A 22,321-nucleotide genomic window follows, 5' to 3' on the forward strand; every position below is an offset into this window, starting at 1 on the left:
TAATCTCAATTCATCTTGGTTTTAGTTAGATTAAGGTCATTTACTTTTGTGTGTACAAAGCTACATTTTTGTTTTGTTTTTACATTCTTCACACTCCTAGAGATGAATCCAAATTGGCCGATCAGAGATTTGCTTCAGTATTTTTCTAGGTGTTAAAGCTAAACTACATCTATATTTTCTTGGCAATATATTTCTTGTTCTTTTTCACTTTAAAAAAGAAAAATGGTAGTCTTTAGGCTTTCTTCAGCATTCAGGGACTATGCCCATCATACTTGGCTACCTAAAATAGCAACTCATGACCGTGCTAATTTTAAAAAGGAGTATACAAGGATATGGTGATAATTTTTATAAATCATCTTTGACTACGTAATTTTCTGTTTTGTCTTTCTAAACCCCCATTAACCTACCAAAAATGCTACCTTTATTAGTGACCACATTATAGTTAATACTTTTCAGGAAAAAATGGTAAAGATGTTGGTTATTATTGTTTGTATTGTACATGTTGTATAACCCAACAGTGAATATACTTTATAAATGTAAGAAATAGAATTTAAAGAAAATAAATTTCTTACAGAACAGATCAAACATAAATCTGCTTTTGGAATTAGAGTTAATAATCATAATTAACCACAGCACCATCAACAAAGGGGTATTTTAAGTGTTTACAAACTAGAATTTTTCTAACCTAAGAAATGTAACAGTAACATCATTCTAAAGGGGCAGTCTTTTCTTGATTTTCTGCCTCCTCCACTCTGGAGACTTGCTTAAAGTTTGTTTCATTTTTTGCTCTTATGTCCAATTAGCTGATTTCTGGTCACAAGGGGGGGCTATTTTCTAACTTAACGACAAAGACTACTATGGAAAAGTGCAAAGTTGTAAAAAAAAAAAAAAAAGCTTATGTTACTGCTTCTGTTTCTTGTGTTGCCTTTTTTTTTTAAAAAGAAGAGGTATGTAATTTGTAAATTAATTATTTAAAAATCAGAAGTATTCCTTGAGAGAAAAACTATTTGATAGAATTAACTCTGCTATTTTAAGCTATTTTGAAGGTAAGTGTCTTTTATTTCTTAATTATCTTCGAAGTTTTGATTGGGAACAAAAATAAAGCAGAGGGGTGTGTATGCGTGACACAAAAATATGTATTATGTAAGAAAATTCCTGCTACTTTAAATACCTTTATCTGATAATATTATAATTGATTGGATCAAGATAGACCAAGAATCTTATTGAAAATGATACTATTTGCTCAAAGCCGCATAATTTGACATTTTTCTAGAAATGACACCACCCCATAGCATAGAAGTTAAGATGTAAGTCTCTGACATGGCACACAAAGCAATGTTTGTCTTCTGCTTTCCTTCCAAACTAAGCTCTCTCCATCCAACTACTCCATCCAGTAGTTTCCCTATGAACTAATGACTCCAACTCTTGGTTCCTGAGGCTAATTCAGGTCACTGTCCACATAACTTATCTACCTCCCTCTGACCCTAACCCCTACGGCAGAGACAGATTGAAACTCCAGCCCAGGTCCAGCCTCTGTAGGTCTCATTTCTCTTGCTAGAGGTTGGTTATTCAGTGACAGTACAATTCTGGCCAATGAGACAAAGGGGAGTCTACTCAGGGGCTCTCAAGAAAGATTTCCATGCTCAGTAAGAGGCCATTAAGTTTCTACATTGAGTTTCTTTTTCTTTTGGCCATTGTTGCACCACATGTGATGCTTGGCAATGCTATGGCCAGGAAGAGAATCAGCCTGAGGGTAAAGCCAATACACCAAGGACAGCAGAACAGAAAGATGAAAAAAGACCTATGTTTCTGATAATGTGTTGAGCCCTTTAAATAACCAATTCTGCTGCCACCCTTCCTCTGGGTTTTTCATTTGAGCTGATGTCCTTACTTTTTCAGGCCATACTGAATAGGATTTCCTGTTATTATCAGCCAAGAGCATCCTGGAAGATGGTACCTCTAACAAGTAAGATACATTTTTAATACCTTCATGCTTTTTGGCCTGAAATAAGGTAGGATCCCTGTTAGGCTAGGACACACCATTTTCAAGGAAACATTCAAATTTTGCTTTCTCTGTGGAGAAAGCGTAACTATTTTCTCCCTTCTCTAGGTTCAATTCTACTGCATGTATCAGAATTCATATCTCCCACTAGAGTGTGAAATTCCATAAAAAATTTTTATGAGAACAGGAACTGATCTGTATTCTCAGTGCCTGACACACTGCCTGAATTTGTGCCATACTGTTGACCTTAAATAAAATGCTGCCATCAGATTAGCAATTCAAAAAATAACTATGTAAATATAAAATTTATATTTCCATATGAAATATTTAATTTGAAATACTTAATAAATAGCATGCTTTCCATTAGCTCTAGTGGCTAAAAGTTATCTGGCTAAATTAGGTCTCACTGGTGCTTAAGAATTGCCAGGGCCTGGATTGTCAAGTTCCAGATTCATCTCAACAAATTCACCAATTTTTGTATAACAAATGTATGCCAGGCACTGTGATAATGCTGGGAATAATCTTCTAGCAGCTAACAGATTAATGGAAGAGGCAGATACGTAAGTAAATACATAATGTCCAATGCTGGACAAGTATAAAAGGCTTAAGGAATACACCTAAGAGCCACTGAAAAGGCTGACTGTTGTATCAATTTAACACTTTCTCTTATTTTGAGAAAGTTTTTTCTTACAGTTTGAATCCCAAATTTGTCCATGCCAAAATTACCACATAACCACTATGAAAAACAAAATGAGAGATATTAAGAACTCTAAGTTTTGACTTACGCATTTACCTTGCTTACAAATATTCTGTCATTTGTTCTTTACATTTCCAAACCTTTTTAAAAGTCTGAACTGATAACCAGCTTACATCTGCTTCTTAGAAAATTTAGTTCTTCCAGTTGTTTGCATTTGTTCCCAAAGCTAAAGCAATGAAATCAAGTGTATTTAAAAAGCAGAGACATAAGCACAGTATACTACATACAGTACACCTTACTACGCTATTGTGAACTAGCCACAACTCTACCATGCTGATAAGGATCTCTCATTTCTCTGACTTCCTTGATCCTATTTATCATTTACTTAAAACTAATTACAAATTGCTACTCACTGCTTATACTTTCTCTCTCAACCAAAGGGCAGGAATCTGTGTTTACTAAGTTTTTTTATTCCCTACTAGCTGGTAGTAGAGCAAATATTAGACCATGGTGAGTGACAGGGGAAACATAGAAAGAGTACTGGGCTTTGAGTTGAATCACCTGTGTTCATCTCCTGGTAGTCTGCTGATTAGCTGTGTGACTTGGGGCAGGTCAACTGGCTTCTCTAAGCCTGTTTCCTCATCTATAAAGTAGAAGCATAGCACCTACCTTCTGTGGCCACTGAGAATATAATATGATGATGTGTTTAAAAGCAAAGCATTGCAAAAATCACAAGAAATACTGTCATCCTGATAAATACAAATAAATTGAATATTTCATTTATGTCTTTTATGGGGATCAAAAAAGACCAAAATATACCATAAATTTCAGAGGTTATTTATATTTGAAGTTAATAGAACAAGTTGCATTGGTCTGAAAAGGTATTGCTAATTTCCTTAATGTTAAAATAGAAACTCATTCAATTCTAGCAATTCAGTGTTGTCATATTTTATCAAAGGATTATTCCTATTTTTAATAAATATTTTAACTTTAAAACATAGTTTGCATAATAATACATTAGGAATAATATAATCGAGGCACTAGAATTGCATAGAAACAACCCAATCACAGGTTATATCAGGTATAATGCTCTGAAGCTTCAGTTAACATATATAATAAGCCCTGTAACCCTCATTAAGTAAATGTACCACAGGAGACATTATTTTTGTGTATGTAATTGGGGAAATAATAGCAAACAAAAGACTATGAAATTGAAGAACAAAGAAAAGAAATTACACATTATATTCTTTAAAGACTTCTTTAGGCATAAACAGGGTAACTTTGAGATGTTATGTTTCTCTAGACTTAAAAATAGAATAGAAAGAAGAATATGTTACATTTGCACAAGAATAAAAAGTTATTCCGAAATGTCATCTTGCAAGATCAGAGTTCTATGTGGTATGTGGAAGGGACAATGTTCTGAAAATCCAGTGGGAGAAGCAAATCCATAAATATTAATAAATGGAAGCATCATTATAGATAATAAAATACGAAGCAGCATGTGAATTTGAATGGTTTTTATTGTCACAATATGTGGTTGATGTTTGGGTAAGGTAATCTATTTATGAACTGGATGCATGCATATTTATTTATACAGTTCATAATCTGGAAACTTCATTCTTGAACTTTTCTGAAACTTGCAAAATCACAAGTTCTGAAACCAATGTTAATTAAGCAAGTTTTTTCTTTTTTATTACCTATTTTTTAATCTGCAAGATCCTCACCATTTCTCACCTAGGTTTTGCATTGATTTCTTCATAGGGACCTGATTCTTATCTTAATCCCTCTAAACCTTCTTTCATATTTCTGCTTGAAAGATCTCTCTACAGTACTGTATGGTTATGTCACATCTGCTCACAACATTACAAAAGACTCCCCATTATATAAGAACTACATTAAACTACTTTTGTGGTGTTCAATATCCTTAAAAATCTAGCAGTTACAACTATCACTTTTTCTTTCACCTTTACAAATATCATTTTTCAACAAGATCAAGGTATTTATGAATCCTCTACATGGATGCTCTCACATCTCCACATCCTTGCCCCTGCAATTTCTATATTATTATAATTTAATAGATATATCTCTAGGAATGCCATTCTCAAGCTTCTGTGGCTTGACAAGTTCCTAACCATCCTCCATGATTCACTTGTCAACTTTACAAGCCTTTTCTGGATCACCAAGTAAACTCACACAGGAAGGTAAGCACATCTTTGGGCTTCTATTTCATTTTGCACACACATTCCTCATAGTCCTTATTACACTGCACCTTGATTTGGAATCCTTTGCTTATAGATCTGTCCCTCTATAAGCTCCCTGAGGACAAAGACAATATTTCCTCATCTCCATACCCTCAATAATTACACAGTGCTTGGCACAAAGTAAGTATTCAATTTATATTTGTTAAATAGAAAGATCTCCTTTAATGTGCCTGTTGATCAGTAATTCATTTTCTCCTACTAATCAATGGTCATAAAGTTTCAGTTAAGCAAGATAAATAAGTTCTAGATATCTGCTATACAACATTGTACCTATGGGCAACAATGTTGTATTATACACTTAAAATTTTTTTAAGAAGATAGATCTCATGCGAAGTGTTCTTACCACAATAAAAATAAAAAGTTGAGATATTCAATGAGCTACCTGACTGGCTAAACCAGCAATCAGAAATACTGATTAGTTACAAGAAGGCAAGCAGTAAGACTTATAGAACTAGATGGTGCCTTGGAGGTTACTGATTCAATTCTTCCCTTACCCCCAGCATCCTGGACAGATGGATGGAGGGATACACACACACACACACACACACACACACACACACACTCTATACATTCCAGAATAGGTAAAATAAAATCTGTCCAGAACCAGAACCCATATTTCTTGACAGCATTCTGTCTTTCTTTTTTTTTTTTTTTTTAATGTTTTATTTATTTCTAGGAGAGAGAGAGAGAGAGAGACAGCGTGAGCAGGGGAGGGTCAGAGAGAGAGGGAGACACAGACTCTGAAATAGGCTCCAGGCTCTGAGCTGGCAGTCAGCACAGAGCCTGATGCGGGGCTCGAACCCACAAACCGCGAGATCATGACCTAAGCGAAAGTCGGACGCTTAACCGACTAAGCCAAGAGAGTGCCCCTGACAGCATTCTGTCTTTCAAAAGGTGAAAATCTCCAATAATTTCTCAGATCATTTCCCTTCTTTCCATTTCTTCTGGTAGCACATTCTTTTTTTTTTTTTTTTAATTTTTAATGTTTATTTATTTTTGAGAGAGAGAGACAGAATGTGAGTGGGGGAGGGGAAGAGAGAGGAAGATACAGAATCCGAAGCAGGCTCCAGGCTCTGAGCTGTCAGCACAGAGCTCAACACGGGGCTTGAACTCATGAGCTGTGAGATCATGACCTGAACTGAAGTCAAATGTTCAACCAACTGAGCCACCCACGTGCCCCTCTGGCAACACATTCTTGAAACCTTTTGCCTACTGACGGGTGTCTCCCATCCTAGCTTATGCTAACATTGCTGGAAGATTTGTAAAGCATGATTTTGATGTTTTCCCTCCCCTGCTCAAAACTCTTCAGTGTCTTCTTCCTCTTTCTCTTTTTTAATGTTTTATTTATTTTTGAGGTGGGATGGGAAAGGGGGGGGGGGGGGGNGCTCCAGGCTCTGAGCTTTCAACACAAAGCCCAATGTGGGGCTCAAACATACAAACTATGAGACAGAGCTGAAGTCGGATGCTTAACCAGCTGAGCCATCCAGGCTCCCCAGTGTCTCTCTACTTCTTATAAAATAAAGAATAAAACGTTTAGCCCCGCATTCAAGGCCCTCAACCATTTGGCTCTTTAAAAAAAAATTCTATTTCCCTGTAATGTAACACTTAATCTATAAACTCAACTACTCATTCTTCTTTGAGTGCATAAGCTAGGCTTTCTTGCCTCAATCGTTTGCTTGGGCTGGTCCTTCTTTCTTGTACCTCCACCATGAATATCCACATCTAATATCACTCAAGGCCCAGCTTGCCAGCAAAATCTTCCAGAGCCCTACCAACCAGAAGTCACCTCTCTCTCAGTTCTCTTCCACATTTTATTATAACTATCTATGTAAGGTTCATGTCTTCCTACTACACTGTAAGCTTTCTAGGAGAAGGAACATACCGGATTCCTTTCTTCACTGCCTCCATAGTTATCTGCCCGTAAGTACATGTTAAACTAGTAAATCAATGATCTATACAAATAATGCATCTTTTTAAAATGTATATATATTTTTTTATTTTTTTTAATGTTTTTTATTTATTTCTAGGAGAGAGAGAGACAGCGTGAGCAGCGGAGGGTCAGAGAGAGGGAGTCACAGACTGAAACAGGCTCCAGGCTCTGAGCTGGCAGTCAGCACAGAGCCCGACGCGGGGCTTGAACCCACAAACCGCGAGATCATGACCTAAGCGAAAGTCGGACGCTTAACCGACTAAGCCACCCAGGTGCCCCTAAAATGTATATTCTTTAAATCTATCAATAATGATTATACTTTCAGTGTTTAAGAAGAGAGAATACAATGATATGGGATGGCTGCTTTTAAAAAATAATTTCCAATTTTTAATTATTTTTCTTATATCACAAATGCAGAACTTCCTAAAAACTTTCCTTCCAACTGCTGTTATAAAATACTGATTTTTATAAGTACTTAAACTTTTGTTCTAGTCATTCATAGAAGGATAATATTTTGGGAAGAAAGGATCTTGAGAATCATTTCTTCTCATTCATCCCTCCCCTCCCAACCACATAGAAAGTATCACAGGAAAACAAAAACTTATCCTATTTTAAGACTCTTCTAAGATAAACTGCACATAATTCCAGGAAACTTATCCCAATGTTGCTTAACCCTTTCTGTCACAGTATTCCTCCATAGTAAGTTCAACTCATACTATTATTTATTTTCTCTCTTGAGAGGCAATGTAGCATAGTGATTTAGACAGACAGCTTCTGAAGTCAGACTTCCTGTCTGTCTCTGGGAAAGTTATTAAACACTCTCTGTGTCAGTTGTCTTATCAATAAATTTTGAATAATAATGGTACTTATTTCATAAGACTGTAAGATTTTGATGAAATCATATATGTAAGTATTTAGAACAGTGTCTAAAACCTAGTAAATGATATATAAATGTTGCTATTAATAATTGTTTTTATTTTGCTTTGAATAGAGATGGATAATAGCTTGAGCCACAGTAGTTCATACATGAAGATTTTGAACAAGTGAATCTTTTTTTCAACTGAATAATTCCAGCTCCTTTATGCTGTTTTCTTTATTTGACTAATTTTCCAAACTTTAAAAAATTCCTCCTTTGGCCCTTAATCTTAGTATAGCGCAGAGTATTTTTAGTATTTTGCTACTACAAAGACACTTGAAGGAACCCTCTAAAAGCCTTATCTGGAGCTCCTGGGTGGCTTGATCAGTTAAGGGTAAGACTTTATCTCAGACTTCAGCTCAGGTCAGGATCTCACAGTTTGTGAGTTTCAGCCCCACATCAGGTTCTGTGCTGACATCTCAGAGCCTGAAGCCTTCTTCAGATTCTGAGACTCCTTTTCTTTCTGCCCCTCCCCCACTCACATTCTGTCTGTCTCTTTATCTCTCAAAAATAAATACACATTAAAAAAATAAATAAAAGCCTCATCTATTTAACACATACCTTTTTAGAGCCATTCACCATATTAGCCACAATGGGAACGTAACTTTGCATAAGATAGGCAAGAAGCCTGCCTTCATGGAATGCTTACTTATAGGAGCAAACTCTTTACCATTAACCAAATCACATACCACTCCTCCGAATTCTTTCTTCCAATAGGTCAGCATGTCCAGCTGGAAGTTTCTTATTGATAATCTCAGCTGAACGGAGGAACATAGCTTCAACCGCAGACCCTTTCAGCAAAGCAATCTGATCTTCATGGTCCAAAGTCTGAAATCCTGGATGAAGATGATAGTCAAATCAAGTATCAAGGAACTGTGAGTGCTATATAACAATATTTCATCATCGCTACCATCCATAAGTGATTTAAAAATTGTTTTAAGATTGTGTAGTCAAGTTGAGTCACTAAATATCTATTTTTCTGTTCCAAATAGAAGCTGACTTTTATCTTATTGAGTAGGATTTATTGAACAAGTTGGGTAAAAAAGGACATCAGATCCACACCAAAAATACATATAATGGCAGAACAGGCTGATTCAGATGAAGTAACTCAGAGGTTAGAAGCAAAAAGATTTTCTTTGAGCCATTATATTAGTCACATCTGGTGACACAGGGCCAATTCTGCAGAATGGAAGCATCCACAGACCAGAAAAAAATCTTTACATGTATCCAGCCATGGAAAGGAATTGACAACCTGAAGGAATATAACACTACTTGGAAAATCCAAAGTCCTAATCCTGGTTTATATGTCACAGTCTCCAGCAGCCTCTCTGACATCATTTCCTCCTCTTTCTTCCTCTCACTCACTGTGCTCCAGCCACACTGACTCATGGCTCTTCTGTGAACATACAAACTTTTTTGCCTCAGCTATCACCATGCTTTACTCCCCCCACTATATGCAGAGACCCTATATTTGTGGTGACCCTACTAAAATAATACGCTCCAGGACTCACTAGTCCCTACTTGCTTTATTTTTTTTAATGTTTATTTATTTATTTTAGAGAGAGAGAGAGTGAGCAGAGGAGGGGTGAGAGAGAAGGAGACAGAGAATCTGAAAAAGACTCCACACTGTTAGCACAGAGCCTGACACAGGGCTTTAAACTCATGGACCTGAGCTTAAGTCAGACACTTAACCTACTGAGCCACCCATGAACCCCTAGTTGATTTACTTTTACTTATAGAATTTATCACTACCTGACATAATAAACTTATCTGCACACTTATTAATTATTTGCCACCTCAAATAGAGTATAAACTTCTTGAGGGCAGAGACTTTGCCTGTTTTGTTCACTTTTGTATCCCCAGTGCCTAGCAGATAATTGATATCCAAGAAGCAATTTTTGAATAATTGGATAACTGAATGGGAAACATAAGCTCCTATGCACATGTATACATACACATAATACACATATAAACTAATACCATCAGGGTCCACATGCTTAGAAAAGTATTAAATAGCAATGGGAGTTTAGAGAAGAGAGTAATGCTAAGGTTAAGAATCACTATCTTAGGAGTGCCTGGGTGGCTCAGTCATTTTAAGTGTCCCACTATTTATTTCTGCCCAGGTCATGATCTCAGGGTTCATGAGATCGAGCCCCGCGTCGTCTTTTGTGCTCTACTGACAGCATGCAGCCTGCTTGGGAAATTCTCCCTGTATAAACAAACAAACAAAATCAACTTAAAAAAAAAAAAAAAGCATCACTATCTTAGAGTTCCTTTGAAGGCAGGAGCCATTCCTACACGGTCTCCAGCACCCTGGACAGTGTCTGGCACAGGTCATGCTCCAAGAAAGACAAAATGAAATGATTCAACTCTTTTACCAACGTCTCTTCATTGTTGGTATTATATCACTATTATTGCTATTTATAATAATGTTGTCTTTTCCATAATTATTGTTAAAATATTAACTATTGCTAGTACTGTTAAAATTTCTTTCTCAGGAGTTTTGGTCTTTTATTTCCTTTTGTATTTTAATTTTTTCTTCCGCTTTTCTCATTTTTTAAAAAGTTTATTTATTTGTAAGTAATCTCTACAGACAACATGGGGGCTTGAAACTCACAACTCCAAGATCAAGTCACATGCTCTTCCAACTGAGCCAGCCAGAACCTCTGCTTGACTCATTAAACATACATTTATCATACTCTTTTCTCAACTTTAGAACTAGTCTAAGCACTGGGAATAAAGTGATGTGTTAGATATTGTGTTGCTTTCAGTTAAGCTACCTTTCATGAATAAGATTTTTTTCTTCAATTATTTTGTGGTTTAAGACCAGCAGACTATTTGAACTGAAAAACTCTCTTTTCACAAACAACCAAAAATATATTTCTCCCTTACCCAATTCCTCCTCCCACACTTTTCACTCTTGTCTAATCTTGTTTTTGATCAAGATTCCCTTCACCTTAATTAGCATATAACAAATTAAGTTCTTTTTTCATTGTTAATAAAGAAATGAGAGAATATTTTTTCTTAGTTTATTGTCAAGTTGGTTCCCATAAAACACCCAGTGCTCATCCCAACAAGTGCCCTCCTTCTTGTCCATCACCCCCCTTCCCCTCTCCCCGACCNGAAATGAGAGAATATTAATATTAACATGAAAATGAGAACTTCCTCCTCACATTTTTTGAGTTTATGTGGGCTATCCATGACACTTTAATAAAATAATAGCATTATGCTGGCCAAAGAAGACAAATTAACCTAATTAAAATCTTACATCAGAAGTTACTTTCTATAATTTAATATTACAGTGTTGTGTGTTTTACAAGGTATTTATTATACTCTTCCAGATCATGGAATTCCATTGTACTAATATATTTTTAAAACACTGAAACAAGTTAAATCTATTGGATGAGATAGCATTGATAATGTAGCCAAAGGAACTGGGAAGCTGAGAGATAAGAATCTTGAATTCCAGTTTCTATACTGGGCCCATCCAAATGACTATGGATAAGTTCCTCTCCCTTGTCCCACAGTACAATTGTTCAGCAAGCTCTATCAATTTTTGAATCCCTCTTCATTTTGTTCTCTTCCATCTCCCACTGCTCTTGCTTTATTTCAAGGCCCTGCCTTGACGGGCGCAGAAGCATCCTAATTGACCCTCCTGCCTTTGTCCCTCATTCAAATTCATCTTATATAAAACTGATCAAGTCATATCTGCAAAACGTAAATCCCATCACTTCCCTCTCAATATAAACAACAACAGAAAGCCACCAAAAACTTTCTACCATTCAGGGGATGAGAATTAAGTTCCTTACTTATGCCCTTATCAACCTGGCACCAGCTTACCTTATGTCGAACCAAAGAGTCCACGACATTATGCTGTGCCACATTAAAGTTTTCTATCTCTAATAATCTTATTTTAGTTCATGCCTCATTTGATTTTCACAAGTAGATCTCTCAACTTGGAAGGTTCCTTCTCTTCCATACCACCAGGACAACTCCTTTTTCTTTTAGACCCAATTAAAATATGATTTTCTTTGAAGTCTCCCTGTCTTTCTCAGGTATAAATAGCAATAACTTCCTCCCTGTTCAAACAGCATTTTGTATATAATGTTTTTATTATAGCCTTTCTTAAATCACTCCCCTTGAAGGCAATAGCTACATACTAAGTATAGAATAGGTATCAACAAGTGCTTGTTAAATGAATAAATGGATGACTGGCAACTTCACAAAGTCTTGATTTCTTAGTCTATCAATCTGGAAGAATTATTATAAGTGATTTCAAATATCCTATCTGGCTCTAACCTTTCATGTCTATAGCAGTTAGACATATTGATTTAAATCAGATGTGAGATAATTCCTACTTTACAACCTACAGACCTGACTTTCTCAATGTCATAAGAATATTGCACAGTATACCAGAATAGTATATACATGTAAAAAATACCTGGCAGTTTTTTTGTGAATTCTACGAGAATCTGTACATGACTGGTAGCCATTTCAGTTAAAATGAGAAAATTTTCTTCTGCACTGAATTCTTCTTTTAACTAAATTTTAAGAAGAAAAGCATAAGATTAATAAGTAGATAAAAGGATAAATCAACACAAAATCATTAGACTAAAGAATCAGAGTTAGATAATATAATTTAAGATCCAGTTTATATTTTTCAGTTCCAATTACTATTACCAAGATAGATATGAAACTTCTTATTCTTTGTTTAATGCTGCTAAAAGTTTAAAGGTATAACTTAAATTATCAGCTCTAATTATTTCAAAGTAACAAATTCATGTATAAATTCTACCCCCAAGGTACTAAAAGCTCCAGAAAATATTAACTTTCAACCTATGTAATTTTAGATATTTGTACATACAATTTTATTTGTTATTTCCTGAGGCATCCTCTGTTTGCTATATGAATCCATAATATAATGAAGAAGTTGCTGTTGATCTGGGGTGAGTTCAGTTTTCTCCTACACTGGCAAAAAAATAAAAGGTATTAGGGAGGGTGGTTATAAGGCACTTTTTCTATATGTACATTCATCTGGAGTAAACTAATCTCAGAAATTATTGATAAAAGCCCTAAATATAGCAGGAACTATGCACTCTGATACAGTGTGCACTGTAAGGGCTTACTCTGGGTCCTTGGTCAAGCCATATCACGGTTAATTAAATGGGTCCCAATTGTTCATTTTTATATCTGTAAAACCAGGATAACAAAATTTTCATTTCATCTATATCTTGGGAATAAATAATAGTCTAGTTTTGAACCTTATCAACCCCATTAATAGGAAAGTTCAGTGAAAGTTCAAGGTTTAGTCACTAAGGAAAAGTTCCCACATATAAAATAGAGAATCCATTTAAGGGCATCATATAGAGGAGGAGTTGACAAACTATGGCCAACTACCAAATCCACCAGGTTTTGTGACTCTTTTGAAACAAAACCACACACATTTGTTTATATGTTGTCTACACTACTTCTGCACTAAAATAGCAAAGTTGAGTAGTTGTCATGGAGGTCTTGTAGCCAAAGCCTGAAATATCTTTACAGAAAAAATAATGTTTACCTAGCTCTGAAGTAGAAAGTCATCAATCTGGACAATTCAGACCCCAAATATCACTTTCTCCCTTACTAGCATCTTTTGAAGAGTGTGGATAATTGTGTCAACTCTGTGCTTCCTTATACCAAAGTGTTATGAATGAAGTACTATGGCAAAATAATACTTTGATATAAAGTTTTTTTTCTCAAATGAGTGCAAAATACTATACTTGGAAAACTAAATGTGGACGTTTTCCTTGTTAGTAGTACATAAATATTAAGAAGTGAGTGACTTAAATAATTGTGGATTTTTGTTTTACCAAACAAAAATTTTTTTTTACCAAACCAAAATTAAGGTTCCTCCACATACCCTGTAGATTATCACAATGTGTTTAGTTAATCACCCAAGATGCTGTTCCTCTTTTGTCTCAGATTGTTCAAAGGATTTCTTGCATAAGAAACTTGTGAGCTCATTGGGAAAGGCTTTTCTCTGTTGTTCCACAGATGTGTATCCACCCAATTTTACCCACTGATAGGGACTAATCCACAAACCTCTACTGAGTACATCTCCTTCCCACTTTATGCCTCCCTTCTCAATGATAGGGAAAAGAAAAAGGTCATCAAAACTCAACCTGAAAAATCCATCTTATACTTGAACTATGTCTACTGGCAACCTCTTGGTAGTAGGAGTGGAATGGAGCCAGGTAAGTGGAGCACTTTTATCTTTTTACCTTATTTACTGCTATTATTTGAATTTCTAGACCAAAGCAGATATTACGTTCTTGATTAAAAAGAAAACCATTTAAAGCACAATTGAAGTGAAATTCTGCTTGTGGCTGTGGCTCTAACTTTAAAGCCTCCCACTCAGATCACTGATGTGGAGAACAAAGGCAAAAGAAATATAGAAAAAATTAAATTTCCTTTGCAGCCCATTGACAAGTACTTGGGAAGGCAGAGCGACCTTCTTCCAGGAACTCAACTGCCTCCATGTTAATACTTCACTAGAGGCAAAAGGCAACCTTAGCTTGACATTAGCCCAACCTCCAAGATCCTGTAAGTCTTCTTTAACATATAAAAATCCCTTTGGAAACTTTCTTTACCCATCCCCTAAGATACATGTTAGCAATCAACCTCCAAGCATTTGTCCACTGATATACATCTGAAGGGTCTCATGACAAGGGTTTACTGGACAATATAAATGACCCCTGAAGATCCTGGATACCTTGCTTCCAAATCCTTAGAGACTTACACTATCTCTAACCCCCTCGCAACTTGAAAGTATATAATCAGTCATTCCTCATAATCTCAGTGCATGTCTTTCTGCCCACAGGTCCTGTCCCCTTGTTTTAATAAAACCATCTTTTTTGCACCAAAGATGTCTCAAGAATCCTTTGACTGTTCACTCCCAAACCCCAACATTTCACATTAATCACTACATGCCAGAAGTTCAGCTCTTGCTGGCTTTAGTAGACACCATTGCATGGTATTACCCTGCATGACTTGGTGGTAGAGGTCACTTGTCGCAAATCTCGACCTTCGCTGTCTTCATTAATGGTCTGATCTGCATGCTGCTTCACGTTTTTTCTTAGTCGTTTAGATTTACACTGAATTTCAGTTAATAAGCCTGACAAAATAAAAAACCGAGAATTCACCACAAAGTCCTGGTAGGTGTGTGGTCATGAGGTAGCTGATGTGTAGTCTGCTCACATCTGTGCATTCGGCACAGAGCTAATTCTAGCCCTTTTGAATTTTAAGATTTGGGCTTGAAAAAGAAATTTATCCCTCTGTGAGTCTCACTTTCTTTACTTGTAAAATAGAAGTAATATCTACCTGAAACAGTTTCGTTTAGATGAAGTATAATTGGAGTTTTTTTTAAACGTAATTTATATAAAGAATTTGTAATACTAAAGCATTGTACAAATGCAAGGTATCAGTCAATAAAAAGGGGAACAACACTCTCCCTATTCCTGGTCCAGGGGACCCTGAAAGCTAGTCTTTCACAACATAATATTATTTCTCACCCATGTTTATATAACTGTACCATAAAAAGCATAGTCAATTTCACATTAAACACACATAAGTAAACACCTGCTGTGTAAAACAAATGTCAACATCATTCAGGGAATTTTTATATCTTGCTAATTTTCAGAACTCTATACATTAGTAAGAACATAGAGATGAAAATAACTCAAGAGGACTTTGGAATTTTCTTTTGAATAATTATGCAATATCATCATTAATCTACACTTAACAAAGCTATAAAAAAATAATGCAGAACAATCTTCCATAGTTCCATTTAACTTCCTTATTCTCTCCATGTTAATGAGAAATTCCAGGAATTTCTTTGTCCATAGCATTTATTTTACAAGATCGGATGAAAGTTCTTCATCCATTACTGGACAAGTTTGTGTTCATAAATGATATTATAAACTTCTATAGGTGGAGTCTTGAAAAATGTCTTCAGTGCTTTCACTGGAACAGGTTCATATTTAAGTGATGAGCAACACGAACCATCCAGTATCAAAGTAAGCATTTCCATTGCAGATTGGATTCCAGCAGTCATCCCTCTTGCAGTCTCTTGTTTCATATGCTAAGAGGAGATAGCGATCATCTGCTATAAAACTTTCATCCACCCAGAGCTGGATTATTTACACTGACCTATTTTTCCCCCTCATGCACACATTATTTCTCTGGGTCCATCCCAGTTGCCTGTACAGTTTAGGAACAATAGAATTGGAGTCACCTTCCACAGGTTTTTATTCCATGTGGCATTCCCTCCCTGAATGTAATCCTCCCCTTGGTGACATTTGTTTGTCATTTGTGTTTTGAGGAGGAATGGGCCATATCTCAAAATCTGAGTGGTCTGTAGAATTTGCAGAATGAAAAATTAATACGTTATATACTAGCATGCATTCCAAATTGATGAAGATTATGGTTCCTCACAAAGCCAGCAGTTAATACAGTGCCTCTTTATCAGATCGAAGGGCCAAATTATATTAAAACTCACAGTAGTTAATTTCCTGTGTAAACCTATACAAGTTGGTTCAAAGCTGCACTAAGAGAAGAAGGACTACTAATAAAATGACTTGGTTTAAAACTCTATTTAGACAATTCAGAGGCAGTTATACCTTAAAAGCATTCTTAATCTTTCACACAACTGTGAATGTTTATGTTAATTAAACAGTAAGAAAGATATTAAATCAAATTTGGAGAAAACTTTTAGACTGTTGTCATTCTTGGAAGCTTATTAAAACATGTTATTTTCACTGTAGATTAATGCCACCTCACTCCACATATGATTCCTTGCAACAATGAATAACAAAAAGCTGCTTCTTTCAGGTAAATAAAATACTCTTTAGCTGACACTTTGGACAACTTCAGTGGTTCATTACCCTTTTCAAGATCTTTGATGGCTTAGTAAATCCCTTCTTTAATATGTGAAGTACCATTCTAATCATGTGAGTTACCTGCCATCTGCCTCCTTAGATTTTTAGTGGAATTTAATTTTTGATGTGAATACCTGTATACATACATTCAGCCAACATTCCCATCTCTTTGCATTTCCTTAGGCGACATTCTTGGCACTTTCTTCGCATATACATGTCCATCACACAGTTGCCCCCATTTTTACACTTGTACACAGCATTTTTGGTAATGCTTCTCCTGAAGAAACCTGTGGAAGAAACACAGAAAGGAATAAAAATGTTCCTAACAACTTCCACTCAGAAAAACACATTAGGATTAAGGGATGCCAGAGCATTTTCTCAGGAAGCCCCGGGGAACACCCAGTCAATCCTCAGGTAGACTGGTGACAAAGATACCTTCAATTGCACTTTGTTGTCCGGAAGACTGCTGTTTTCAATTTCTCTCTCAAAGATAAAGACACAGTTGAACTCTAGCCTCTCTTAGGGAAAATCTTGCTTTGTTTTTTAAGAATGGTTACTTTCATTATATCTTTATTGGGAGACTATTGTGTGCCAGTGAGCTCTAGATGCTGGTGGTACAAAGGCGAATAAGTCATCCCTGCCTGCCCTCTTGGGGTTTACAGCCTGGTGGAGGCCAAAGCCATGCAAACAATCAAACAAGTGAAATTAGGTGTTCCTGGGCTGTGCTGGGGCAGAGGAGGCAGGGAGAATGGTTAGTGCTGGGTGAAGAGATCAGACTTGGAAGCAAGTGCTATGCTAATCCTTGCAAAACGAGTTGCTATTTACCAGGCTGACTGGAAGAGGTCACATTCAAGGTTTCAGTTCAGTACTTAATATGCCCAGCCTGGTACAGTAATAACAAATGCCAAACTTGATTTAAAAGCAAACATCTCCCCTGAGAGAGGGTAGCCACCGCTGCCAGCCTGCATCAGTTAAGGTGGGGAGGGAACACAAGTGTCTTTCTTTCAGTTTCTTTTTTTTCCCACTTTCCACTTCTACTCCTTCTCCTCCACCTAGCTAGCCATAATTTCTGACATTTCCAGACTCAAGGTGGAGTGGTAAATAAGGAGAGGATTTGGAGAGGCATGGGAAGAAGTGACAGGAAAGTGCTTACTTGGCTGGCTTGTGCCCTGCAAGTTTCTAAAATTGACTTCTCTCTTGGAGTTGGATTCTTTAGAGAATGCCCACCACTGGGATACAATCCTTTGCAAGTCTTCAATGAGGACAAATACATCTCTATTCTAGCTTGTGGCTTGTATCCCCTTTACCACCATCCTCTTTACTCTGAGTGCCTCCATGTTGTCTTCTTGTCATGAGCTTAAAACACANTCCATAAGCAGTCAGTCACCATATCTCCTGCCCTTTCAACTTCTCAGGTGAAAGTCAGATGCCAGTCTTCTGTGTCTCTCAGCTGTAGGGGATACATATCAACCTCCTCAAGTGATCCTGTTGAAGACCCTTTCATTGGGCCTGGAGCGGGAGGGCCTCCTTACTATATAGATTACACCTGAGAAGGGTGGGACACGTTCTTCTAATTCTCACAAAAGTACCATAATTTCCATGGTGGTCCCCAGAACAGACATCTATATCCCATGCCCGCCCCTTTGCAATAGGGAGTGGGATCTGTAGCACACTAGTCACATGCTCCAAAATCTTTAAAGACTATGCTCCAGAATTTCTAACTCCTGCCCACTTTGCATCCTCAAAGTAGGTGAGGTTTTAACTATTTCTTGACTACTGATTGCAAGATGGGCTCACTTTGGATGTAGCAGCTAGTTTCATCTGACTGCCAAAACTGAGACAGCAAGAGTCCTTTCTATTTTAACAGGCGGTTGGAATATTAGCCAACATTTATTAAGTACTTGCTAGTTTTTGTTCTAACTATTTCACCTGTATTTAGTTATTTAAACTCCATACCAATTTTATGAAGGAGATAATATTATATGTCCCCATATTACAGAACATGGGGAAAATGTACAAAGAAATTAAGCATTTTGGCCATGAGCACATGATGAATAAGTGGATTAGGAGGGTTCAAACCCAGGCAGCCATGGACCAAAGGTCACACTCCTAACCACTATACCATAATTGTCTCCCTTGGGTCACAAGAGAGGAGAATAACAATATTAAGTACCTACTATCTGAAAGCTGTATTCTTTAACCTGGGAGACATCCAGATGAATTCCTTGTCCTCAGGGCTTCCAATTTAGAAGACAGAAAAGTACATTTACAGCATAATATAAGATAGAGTGATAGGATAGCTAAGTAAGTGATAAAATATTGGAATGTAGATGAAAAAGTGATCATTTCAAGGCCACATTATATGCTTATGAATGTGGTGCCACATTCAGGGGAGGCAGCAATTCCATCACAGACATGGAGATTTGCACATTTGTTATGACAATTTTTCCAGAAGAAGGCAATAAAAATTGTTCTAGTAAAATAAATATAATATGACAATGTCTCAACATCTAGAAATTAAATGTCTTGAGGAAAAGACATTATAGGGGCTAGGAATAGCTGGGACTAATTCCAGGTAGAGGATATCAGAGAACTCATGAAGGAAGTAGAATTTGAGCTGGTTGTTGGAGAATAAGTAGAGTTTTGAAACATGGACTGTGAGGGAGGAAGCACATTCTGGGAAATGGGAAAAGGCAGCGAGTTATGGAAATTCGAGGGAAGAGTGGATAGACTATTTTCGTGGGAGGGTGGAGCATAGGAAGAATTAGTGAAAGGTGGGTGAAGGCATAGAGTAGAACAGAATATAAAGGCCCTTCAATGCCAGGCAAGGGAGTTGAGTCTTTGTCATGCAGAAAGAGAGAAGCAATTAGAGTGTTTTGGCAGAAGAGGGTGTGACCTAATCTGCATGTTGGGAAAAATCCTTGGTGCAAGGTGAAGAAAAGTGAACAAGCCCAGAGGTGATTGGTGCCTGAACTGGCTGGAGGATGGGAATAGGGAGGAGGAAAAGGAGGAACTCAGGACTTGGTAACTAACTCAACAAGAAAAAAAAAAAAAAACAGAGGCTAAAGGAAAAGTTAGAGATAGCAAGGTTAAAAAGAGTCATAGACTTGCTTGTGAAATTGTCAGATGGTGTAACTTTCAGTAGGAAAGATTTTACCATTTTCCTAAATGTCAAATCCAACCACACAAAATCTAAAAAAAGATTTTTGTGCTTCAGATCAACGTTGATATTGGGAGTGCAAATACCAAAGCATGCATTTTAAAACAGACTCTAGACCAGGGAAGGAAGGAAGGAAGGAAGGAAGGAAGGAAGGAAGGAAGGAAGGAAGGAAGGAAGGAAGGAAGGAAAATTTTATTTTCTGGTACCAAATAATTGAGCTCAATGACCATATTAGTCAAACTGAGTCAGTCTTCCCACAAATATTCAGCCCTTCCCAGGAATGATTCAATTTGAAACCACCATAGATACTGAAAGCTCAATAGTTAACAGAAATAAACCTCCTTATTCCAAGATGAATCAAAGGAACAGTGCTAGGACAATTCTGCAGGGTTATTTTTTCTTTTTCTTTTTTTTAAAACTCTGATATTAACTGAGAAAGAAATCATTATCATCTCAATAGCTGAATTAATTAGCTTTCACTCTTAGGTGGCAACACAATACTATCATTATATCACTTAAATATGGGTACACATACTGTATTTATACTTATGCAAATCTATCCATAGACATCCTCTGCCTCTATCTTGTGCATATTTAACAATGCCCAGAAAAGTCATTTGAAAATCAATGGAAAGGAAATTCACTGAGGAACAGAGGCTTCCTGGTAATGAAAGACGAGTAGACAGAGCTGGCATTGCCATCTGAGAAATGTGCAGTGCTGGGGGAATTCCTGGAGAATGTCTATAGGATAGTAAGATGGATCCCTCAAATATGCATAGCAATCCTCATTCTGCTTCTCTGCTTCTTTATACAGATATAACTCACATTCCATACCCTACTCACAACTCATATACATATGTGTAAGTAGGCACACATATGCTCACAACCACACATGCACATGTACACATCAGACTCCAGTGAATGGCAGTAGCTACCCATTACTCTGAAATCAATAAAATATTGGCTGTTTAAAACTTTGAGGGTCCCCACACTTTTTACACAGCAACAAATGCACAGAGCTGAATTGCTAGTTATCTTTACGTTCAATATAGCCTAAATAGAGTCAGCCTTTAGGTCTATCTAAGAACATTGTAGAATAATAAGGACTCCCCCATCCACTTATATAGAACTTACTTTGTATCAGGCACTGTTCTAAACACTTTGCTTATGGTGATTCATTTACTATTCCTAACAATCCTGTGAAGTAGATTCTATTATTATCTCCCTCTTGTAGCTAAGGAGACTGAGTTACACAGAGATGAAGCATTTGCTCAAGGTTGTACGGATAATAAATGGTGGAGTTTAGATGTGAACCTGATAGGCTCAGTTCCAAACTATGTGCTCTTAACTCCTACATTAGGCTGTCTTTCTAGTAAGGAGTTTTATTGCTGAAAATGGTCTTTAGACATTAATCTCCCCAAATCCCACACCAAGTGTTAAGTGCTCCACAGTTTCTCTATATCCAAAACTGTTCAAAACACCCTACTTTCCCTCGTCCAGCCCAGGCATCTTTTCCACCACAGACTCACTATTAGGAAACTGCAATTGCCACAGACTAGAGAGGAAGGAGCCAATATATAAAGGTAAGCTTTGGTCTCCATCCCACAATTTCTTATGCTTAAAGATCTCAGCTCTTCTCCTTGAGCTGCTTGTTGAAATTTTTATAACTTGATAATAGAGTCCTGATCACCTGGCAGGAGCTGTTTCATACTATTATTTTCGAAAAGGCAACCCTCAAACTTCTGAAATGATGTTGATGAAAATTTTTTTAAAGTTTTTCTTTTAATTCAATAGTTAGCATACAGTGTTATATTAGTTTCATGTGTCTAATACAGTGAGTCAACACTTCTATACATCACCCAGTGCTCAGCACTACAAATGCACTCCTTAATCCCCAATTTCACCCATTCCCCCACTCCCTCCCTTTTGATAACCTTCGGTTTGTTCTCTATAATTAAGAGTCTGTTTCTTGGATTCTCTCTTTTTCCTTTTGATTAGTTGTTTTAGTTTCTTAAATTCCACATATGAATGAAATCATATGGTATTTGTCTTTCTCTGACTTACTTTGCTTAACATAATACTCTCTAGCTCCATCCATGTTGTTGTATATGGCAAGATTTCATTCTTTTTTATGGCTGAATAATATTCCATTGTATGTATATATACCACATCTTCTTTATTTATTCACCTATTGATGGACACATGGGCTGCTTCCATATCTTGGCTATTGTAAATAATTCTACTATAAACATAGGGATTCATGTATCCCTTTGAATTAATGTTTTTGTATTTTTTAGTAAATACCTAGTACTGTGATTACTGGATCATAGGGTAGTTCTATTTTTAACTTAAAATTTTTTTAACGTTTATTTATCTTTGAGAGAGAGACAAAAAGTGAGAAGGGGAGGCGCAGAGAGAGAGGAAGACACAGAATCTGAAG

The 22,321-nt window shown here is 36.7% G+C and overlaps 1 protein-coding gene across 3 annotated transcripts in view; it reads right to left on the reverse strand.

Annotated features, from left to right (window-relative positions):
* NR1H4 (nuclear receptor subfamily 1 group H member 4) overlaps positions 1–22,321 on the reverse strand; it is a 70,906-nt gene that overhangs the window by 6,176 nt on the left and 42,409 nt on the right. For 2 of the 3 annotated variants that reach the window (XM_077772159.1, XM_077772160.1), the window contains exons 5-9: positions 16,856–17,008; positions 14,826–14,959; positions 12,671–12,769; positions 12,248–12,347; positions 8,496–8,642 (exon numbers count right to left, since the gene is read on the reverse strand). In XM_077772159.1, coding sequence (XP_077628285.1) covers positions 8,496–8,642; positions 12,248–12,347; positions 12,671–12,769; positions 14,826–14,959; positions 16,856–17,008 — 633 coding nt within the window. The remainder of the gene's footprint in view (positions 1–8,495; positions 8,643–12,247; positions 12,348–12,670; positions 12,770–14,825; positions 14,960–16,855; positions 17,009–22,321) is intronic. The other variant, XM_077772161.1, reaches the window with a different exon arrangement.

This window comes from Crocuta crocuta, unplaced genomic scaffold (assembly GCF_008692635.1).
Source record: "Crocuta crocuta isolate KB4526 unplaced genomic scaffold, BGI_CrCroc_1.0 scaffold216, whole genome shotgun sequence".
NCBI lineage: Eukaryota > Metazoa > Chordata > Mammalia > Carnivora > Hyaenidae > Crocuta > Crocuta crocuta.